An 8,812-nucleotide genomic window follows, 5' to 3' on the forward strand; every position below is an offset into this window, starting at 1 on the left:
GTGAGTAAGTGTTTGTGTGTGTGAGTGTGTGTGTACCTTTGAGTGTGTTTCCTCCTTTATAAGGCAGATTCCTTATGGCGTTGATCACATCCTCTTTAGTGCTGTGAGTGTTCAGATGCCACTCGACCCATGAATCCTTGCCGTACAGCACCAAACCTGAACACACACACTCTTGCATATGTGGTTTATAGGGACTCTCCATAGGTGTAATAGTTTTATTACACACTAAACTACTGCCAATTTCTGAATTTCAAAAAGCACCTTTTAGTGTGTTTTTTTTAAGCCTTTTGGTTTTTGGGGACACAGGAAGTGTAACCTCATTAACCATGTTTATGTTGTTGTACCCATGTCATTAAGCACATTTGTGTACTCATAAACCATATATACTAGAACACACACAAACACAGCGAATCTAATCCAATACTGAACACTAAATACAGCACAAGCACAGTGAAACTGCTGTTCCCTATCAAAAGCTACTCTCGATGCTGCATTCAATAAAGCTTATGAGAACATTCTTTGTTCGACCGGTTGTGAAGAATGTGTCAAACACGCCAAGAATTGGCTTAAATAACCTCGGTAGGTGACGTCATTAATTACATGCACCTGAGAGGTTATAAATACAGGTTTCTTTGTCTTCAAGGACCGTATTGTGTGTTGTGTGTGTGTGTGTTTGTGAGAAGAAGTGTTTCTCCCTGCTGCATTACAGTAAAAAAAAAAAGAGAAACAAAGACTTTACTTACCATCATTATGTCGGTGTCTGAGAAGAGATGCGTGCCTGCTTGTCAGAGGCTCATCTCGGAGAATGATCAGCATAATTTTTGCTTCGAATGTTTGGGGGATGTGCACGCTGCCCTCAGGCTCGAGGGAGAATGCGAGCACTGCGATCTTTTGCCAATCAAAGTGCTTCGCGTGCGGCTTGCTTTCTTTAGAGACGAGCGAGTCGCTGCTCCCTCGTTAAGATCCTGGGGGTCGCGTGTAGATCTGGCTGAGGCGCGTGGGACGGTTACGCCCCTTTCTCTCACGCTCTCGTCAGATCACGAGGTCCTCGCACCCGGCTCTGAAGCGCGCCCCCGCACTTCTTCAGAACAGGCGGAGGATACTTCATCTCTTGCTTCTGCGGAGATCGAGAGCTCCATCTCAGAGTGCTCCTCTCGTGATGATAAAGCGTATGAGGAGTTACTCAAGGTGGTAACTCGAGCAGTCGAAAGGTTAAAGATAGACTGGCCGCAGGAGCAGGAGGCCCCCAAACGCTCGAAGCTGGATGACAGATTTCTGTCAGGTGGCCGGGGGGAGGGGCCTCAGCGACGGTCTCTCCCCTTCTTTGGCGACCTCAATGACGAGGTAACTCGTTCATGGAGTAAGCCCTATTCGTCCTGTGTCTTTGTGCCATCGACATTGATTTATTCGACCATCGTGGATGCAAAGGCACGGGGCTACATGATGATGCCCCAGGTGGAAGAGACGCTTGCGGGCTATCTCTCCCCTGGGAGCTCACTGTCTTCAAAGAAACCGATGCTCCCCACGAAGCCTTGTAGACTAACGTCTTCACTGGTGGGGAAAGCTTTCCAAGCAGCGGTTCAGGCTGGTGCTGCCCTGCACACCATGGCGGTTTTGCAGGCGTACCAGGCAGACCTGCTGAATGACTTGAGCATTCAGTTCTTAGGCGTTTTCAGAACTTCGCCGGGCCACAGATTTGTCCCTCCATGCGACTAAGCAGACGGCCCGTGCCATCGGCCGATCTATGGCTGCTATGGTCTCCACGGAGAGACACCTGTGGCTCAACCTCACGGGCATCAAGGAGAGGGACTGACCGTTCCTCCTTGATGCCCCCGTCTCACCTTCCGGCCTATTCAGCGACTCTGTCAACACACAGTCGTCAGTAGGTTCCGGGAGGCGAAGTGCTATGAAGAAGCGTTCGTGAGGTTTCCCCCCTGGCGTGCTCAATCATCGGGACTGTCGGCCACCCAGCGAAATTTTATGTGTTCGGTTATCTCCTGCCACATTTCAGGACGCCGGACATCTAACATCCCCCCAACAAAGCTACGTGTCAAAATTAGTGCCCCTTTCAGAGAAATTGGCAGCATGGAAGCTACTGCGAAATATCTCTCCATGGGTAGAAAGGACTGTAGGGAAAGGCTACAGGATTCAGTTTGCTTATCGTCCTCGGCGTTTCAACGGCGTGGTCTCCACTTCCGTGAAGCCAGAACGAGCGCATTTGTTGACACAGGAATTGCAAGCTCTGCTGGACAAAGGGGCCATAGAATGTGTTCCCCTGCCAGACAGAGAGTCAGGCTATTACAGCCGGTATTTTCTGGTTCACAAGAAAGATGGGGGTTGCGTTCAATTTTACATCTTCGCAGGTTGAACCGCTACCTCAGAACATACAAGTTCAAAATGTTGACAATCAGGATCTCAAGGATGCGTACTTCCACATAGAGATCTTGCCACAACATAGGAAGTTCCTGAGGTTCGCTTTCGGGGGCGAAGAATTAGAATCGGGTTCTTCCGTTCGGCCTAGCCTTATCACCCCGCACATACACAAAATGCATGGATGCAGCTCTGGCTCCTCTACGACTCCAGGGCATCCGCATTTTAAATTACATAGACGACTGGCTGATTTTGACTCAGTTTCGGGAGCTAGCACTTCGACATCGGTATGTCGTCCTAGCTCATCTCGAATCTCTGGGGTTGAGACTCAACACCAAGAAAAGCGTTCTCTCTCCTGCTCAGAGGACAACGTATTTGGGGGTTGTATGGAATTCGATCACGATGCGGGCACAGCTGTCTCCTGCACGCATAGAATCCATTCTAAACACCCTAAAGAACATTAGGCTAGGCCAGAAAGTTACAGTTCATCACTTTCAAAGGGTTCTAGGTCTTATGGCAGCTGCATCCATGGTGATACCTTTGGGCCTCCTGCATATGAGACCGTTTCAGTTGTGGCTCAGAGCCAGGGGATTTCATCCAAGGGCCAATCCCTAGAGGCAAATAAGGGTTACGCGCCAGGGGCTTCATAACCTTTCTATGTGGTTCAGACCCCGGTTTCTGATTCTGGGTCCCGCTCTAGGACCGTGTTGTCATCGCAAGATGCTAACGACAGACGCTTCCCTCATGGGCTGGGGTGCGGTCTTAGATGGCCGTCCAGCCCAAGGGATCTGGAGAGGTCATCTTCTCGGCTGGCACATCAATTGCCTCGAAATGACACCCCTTTCGAACCACTTGTCACCTGTCAGGTTTCTGACTCTAAAGATGTTTTTTCTAATGGCTATTACTTCTCTGAAGAGAATTGTGGATTTGCAGGCTCTGTCAGTCTCGCCATACTGCCTAGACTTTGCCCCTGGGCTGGTCAAAGCTATTTTGCATCCTCACCCTAATTATCTTCCGAAAGTTCCATTCTCAACCATACATCCGGTCGTTCTTGAAGCCTTCTGCCCTCTGCCGTTCACAACACCGGAGCAGGAAAGACTTCACTTACTGTGTCCAGTACGTGCTCTTCAGATTTACATCCACATCACCAGCCAGTGGCGTAAGTCGGAGCAGCTTTTCTTGAAGCCTTCTGCCCTCCACCGTTTATGACATCGGAGCAGGAAAGACTTCACTTACTGTGTCCAGTATGTGGTCTTCAGATTTACGTCCATTGCACTTGCCAGTGGTGTAAGTCGGAGCAGCTTTTCATATGCTATTGGGGCCACAACTGGGGGGCAGCTGCCACGAGAAAAACAATGTCACATTGGGTGAGGGATGCTATTGCCCTAGCCTACGAGGCGCGTGGTCAAGCTTCGCCTCTAGGAGTTAGGGCCCATTCAACCAGGGGGGTTGCATCTTCTACGGCTTTAGCAAGAGGTGTTCCCTTGCAGCAAGTGTGTGATGCGGCAGGGTGGTCCTCTCCACACACATTTGTCAGATTCTATAGTTTGGATGTCCGTGCTACTCCGGGCTCAAGGGTCCTTGAGTCAACATCCCAGTGTCATATCTGAGACCTCTTCAATGCTTGTGCGCACACACTACACAACATTGGGGGGGTCCAGACACTTCCAGTACGGTGGCGTTGGTATTCTCGTTCCCATAAGCGTTATTGAACGCAGCATTGAGAGTAGCTTTTGATAGGGAACGTCTCGGGTTACTTGACTGTAACCCTGTTCCCTGAAAAAGCGGGAATGAGATGCTGCGCCTCAATGCCGCACTGTAGGCGTGCCCGGACGTCCTTTCAGACAAAGGTGAACCTGAGGATGTGTCCGTTTCATGTGTATTTATAACCTCTCAGGTGCATGTAATTAATGACGTCACCTACCGAGGTTATTTAAGCCAATTCTATTTGACACACATTCTTCACAACCGGTCGAACAAAGAATGTTCTCATAAGCGTTATTGAACGCAACATCGAGAGTAGCTTTCGATAGTGAACATGAGTTACGACTGTAACCCTGTTCCCTGAAAAAGCGGGAATGAGATGCTGCGCCTCAATGCCGCACTGTAGGCGTGCCCGGACGTCCTTTCAGACAAAGGTGAACCTGAGGATGTGTCCGTTTCATGTGTATTTATAACCTCTCAGGTGCATGTAATTAATGACGTCACCTACCGAGGTTATTTAAGTCAATTCTTGACGTGTTTGACACATTCTTCACAACCGGCCGAACAAAGAATGTTCTCATAAGCGTTACTGAACGCAGCATCTCGTTCCCGCTTTTTCAGGGAACAGGGTTACAGTCAAGTAACCCGAGACGTTCTTCTCCTGTTGATCTAGCTGCATGTAAATGTACCGTGTGTTGGAACTAAAAACACCCCAGATGTACCAATGCGTGTTTGGTCTGATCCAACCTCGAAGGCCCTGACAAACATTCCCAGAAAGGTCTTCACAGTTTTGAAGTTCAAACGGCTGATACTCGACGATCCATCGACCAGAAACACGATATCAGCGATGGCTGGAGTTTCACATGTGAAGACGACCACTATAGAGACAGACAGATTTTAATATTGGTCAGATATTTGATTCACATCTTGGTATTTTTGTCCAGCATTTTTTTTTTTCATCCAGCATCACAAAATATGCACAAAAATGTATTGATGAAAACCTGGCTACTTGCTGGTTACAAATATAAACATAATATGTGAGATGAAACTATATGAGAGTTTTTTTTTACAACCACTAGGCTCCATTTCTCAATTCATGGGTCACTTTTTCAAAACTCAGTGAAGCACAACAGCAACTATGTAGGATAAACTGTGAATTATTTATCATTGCTTTCACAAAGAATACCTTCAATGAAATTATCTTTCAAATGACACAAATTCATTCCTCACTCAGACACAAAACCTAAAAAACTCAATGAACCTACAGGCCAATTTGCTCGTTTACATGCTCTTTACAAAACTGATAAACTCAAATTCAGAATTTAATTGTAACAGGTCAATGCAAGGAAAAGGAGAGGCAGGATCCAAGTGCAGGCAGTGATGTGTATTAATAAAATAATAAGTAATCCAAAAACATAAAAAGATAATCCAACACACAGGGAGAACAATGTAAACACAACCACAGAAACATCCAAGCAAGACAATGATGGACAAAGACTGACTAAAACACTGGGCTATATATACATAGAGACGCTAACAAGAGAACAAGGTAACAAGACACAGCTGGGAAGGCAATCAAGAGGACTAAAGAAACAATAGGACTACAATATGACTATACATGAAGTAACACAAGTCCAAATACAGGGCAGGGGAACACAGGTTAAGTTCATAACAGAATCGCCCCCTTAAGGAGCGGCTAACAGATGCTCCTAAACAAAAATAAACTTAAGTCCAGGAGGGAGGTGGAGTGGAGGCAGAACTAGGGGAGGGATGGAGGGTCAGGTCCATGGAGAGGAAGTGGGCCTGCAGACAGAGGAAGAACAGGGAGCCAAGGTGGAGCTGCAGGAGCTGGTGACCAGGGTGGAGCAGGAAGCCAGGGTAGTTCAGGTGGAGCCGAAGACCACCAGGGCAGAGCAGATGGGACTTAAGATCTCCACGGCAGAGCAGAAGGATCTGGCGACCACCAAGGCTGAGCAGACAAGGCAGGAGACCACCAAGGTGGTGCTGATGGGACTGAAGATCCCCACAGCAGAGCAGACGGGATTGAAGATCTCCACGATGGAGCATAGACCACCACCGCGGAGCAGGCAGGGCCGAAGGCCACCAAGGCGTAGCTGAGGACCACCAAGGTGGAGCAGGCAGAGGTGATAACCACCATGTCGCTGAAGACCCCCAGGGCAGATATGACTGCACTGGAACATAAACCACAGAGAGTTTATTGTTGGCCTCAGGGGCTGTGTCAAACTGACAGGGAGCTCAAGGACATCCTCCAAGGTCATAACAGGACGACAGGGTGTTCCAGGTTGACGTCTGGGGTAATCTCAGGGCTGAAAGAAAGTTCATAAACAACCTCTGTGGTTGCGTCAAGGCAGACAAGCAATTCAAGAACAACCTTCGTGGTCGTGTCAGGACAGATAGGAAACTCAGGGACGACCTCCGTGGTCGTGTCAAGGCAGGCTAAGGGTTCAGAGACGGCCTCCTTGGTCATGCCTGGACAGGCAGAGAGTTCAGGGACTACTATTGTGGCTGTGACAGGACAGACAAAGGGTTCAGAGACGGCCTCCTTGGCTGTAACAGGACAGGCAGGATATTTAGTGATGGCCTCTTTGGTCATGACAGGGCAGACAAGGGGTTCAAGACAGGTCAAGACAGGATGGGCAAGGAGCTCACAGGCTGGCACCAACACAGGACTGAGCTCTAGGGATGGACCTGGCTCTGGAGTGGACTCAAGGACTGGAGCGGGCTCTGAAGTGGACTCTTGGCTTGGAGCTGGCTCTGGAGCTGACTAATGGATTGGAGCATATGTCGCCGCCTCTGGGGGATCTGGAGAGCATTGTGTGGCGCACACACACAAGATGGCAACCGCAATCACGGACAGTGTAGCTGACGCAGGGTGGACCGCCGGGCTAGAGAGTGCTGAGGCCACGGGCTTGAGAGCATAGTGGCCACCGGGACGCCAGCTGCTCGCACAGACATCATTGGTGGGTCTGCTAAACTAGACATCAGTCTCAATCACCTAGGAACTGCTTTAGTAGCATCAGAAGCAATGTTCATGGTGGCTAGAAACAATGGTGTGGCGTCCATGATGGCTGAAGACCATGATGGGACGAGACTCTGGCGTGGGGGTTACTGCATGAATGCTGTGTTCCTCCTCCATGACTCCCAAAGTAAATGCAGAGCCGCTCAGTTGCAGTGCAAGGTCAATATAATAAGCCAGCATCTAATCAGCATGCCACAATGGCATACACATACTGAGCGGCTCTGACAATCCCCCCCGAGAAAATATCATTAGTCATACCTCATCTATATGAGTCAAGCATGCTAGTTCCACAAACTCCTGGACAGAGTCCTCAATGCCACGTTCACGGAGACGCACAATATCATCTGCTGCTGGATCCATGATTGTGGTCAGTCGTTCTGTAACAGGTCGATGCAGGGAAAAGGAGAGGCAGGATCCAAGTGCAGGCAATGATGTATATTAATAAAACAATAAGTAATCCAAAAACTCAAAAAGATAATCCAAACACAGGGAGAAAAAAGTAAACACAACCACGGAAACATCCAAGCAAAGACGACAATTGACAAATACTGACTAAAACACTGGGCTATATATACATAGAGATGCTAACAAGAGAACAAGGTAACAAGACACAGCTGGGAAGGCGATCAAGGTCATAACATTAACATATTACAAAACTGAATAAGACAGAAATCTGCTACATTTCTACAGTTATCAAAACAATTAATTGTAACCAAACACCTACACAGATTTGAGTCTTTTGATTTCATTACCTTACCATCTGTACAAGAGGAAACTTATGAATAATACTGTACTGTAATGTAAACATGGACCATGTAACATTTAGGTCATTTCTACATATTTTGAAACGAGCAGGTTTGTTGAAGAAAATGTTAGAAATTAAATGTTATTTTGTCTTATCAGAGGGAGAAAATGTCTATCAGAAAGTACACTGGTCAAGCTCAGACTAGTATAAACTAATAATCCTGAGATCTCAGAAACCCACCGCTGAGTTCAGAGACACGCTCGCAGACGCTCCTGGTCAGTCCCTCCACGATGCAGCTCATCATGCTGAAATCAGCCGCGTTATACACGTGTGTTTCCTCCGGCGGGGAGGCGATGGCTCTCAGCTCATTCTCATCTGCGTTCTTCACTCCTGCAGATTCACACAGTCAGAAAAAACGATTCATTTACAAACCCGTATCTGAGTCAGAGCTGGTTTGTTCTGGTACCGATAGCAAACAACTCAATCCCAGCGTCTCGGAGTCTCTCAGCTGGAGAAAGAACATCGTCCTGTGATTTCCCATCTGTGATCAGAATCCCAATCTTAGGAACGTCAGGTCTGGATCCAGATTCAGCTTTGAAGCTGTTCTCCAGAATATACGTCAGAGCAAGACCTGAAAAGACACACACATGTACAAACAGATGCATTACAGTGAGAATCATTTAGATTTGTGTGTGTGTGTGTGTGTGTGTGTGTGTTAGTGTGAGAGAGCGTGTGTGTGTGTACCTGTGAGTGTGTTTCCTCCTTTATAAGACAGATTCCTCATGGCGTCAATCACACCCTCTTTAGTGCTGTGATTGTTCAGATGCCACTCGAGCCGCGGATCCCCACTGTACTGCACCAAACCTGAACACACACAAACACACACAAACACACACAAACACACACACACACACACAAACGCAGCGAATCTAATCCAATACTGAACACTAAAT

General features: G+C 47.8%; 1 protein-coding gene across 1 annotated transcript in view; it reads right to left on the reverse strand.

The window, feature by feature from the left end:
• Nucleotides 1–8,244, reverse strand: part of LOC107730903 (collagen alpha-1(XIV) chain-like) — a 14,307-nt gene extending 6,063 nt beyond the window's left edge. Inside the window, exons 1-3 of the mRNA XM_016541859.1 lie at nucleotides 8,100–8,244; nucleotides 4,797–4,952; nucleotides 37–156 (exon numbers count right to left, since the gene is read on the reverse strand). Of these exons, the coding sequence (XP_016397345.1) occupies nucleotides 37–156; nucleotides 4,797–4,952; nucleotides 8,100–8,163 (340 nt within the window). The 5' untranslated portion in view covers nucleotides 8,164–8,244. The remainder of the gene's footprint in view (nucleotides 1–36; nucleotides 157–4,796; nucleotides 4,953–8,099) is intronic.
• Nucleotides 8,245–8,812: the final 568 nt, after the last annotated feature.

The sequence above is a fragment of the Sinocyclocheilus rhinocerous genome, unplaced genomic scaffold, assembly GCF_001515625.1.
Source record: "Sinocyclocheilus rhinocerous isolate Xijiao unplaced genomic scaffold, SAMN03320098_v1.1 scaffold759, whole genome shotgun sequence".
Taxonomy (NCBI): Eukaryota; Metazoa; Chordata; class Actinopteri; order Cypriniformes; family Cyprinidae; genus Sinocyclocheilus; species Sinocyclocheilus rhinocerous.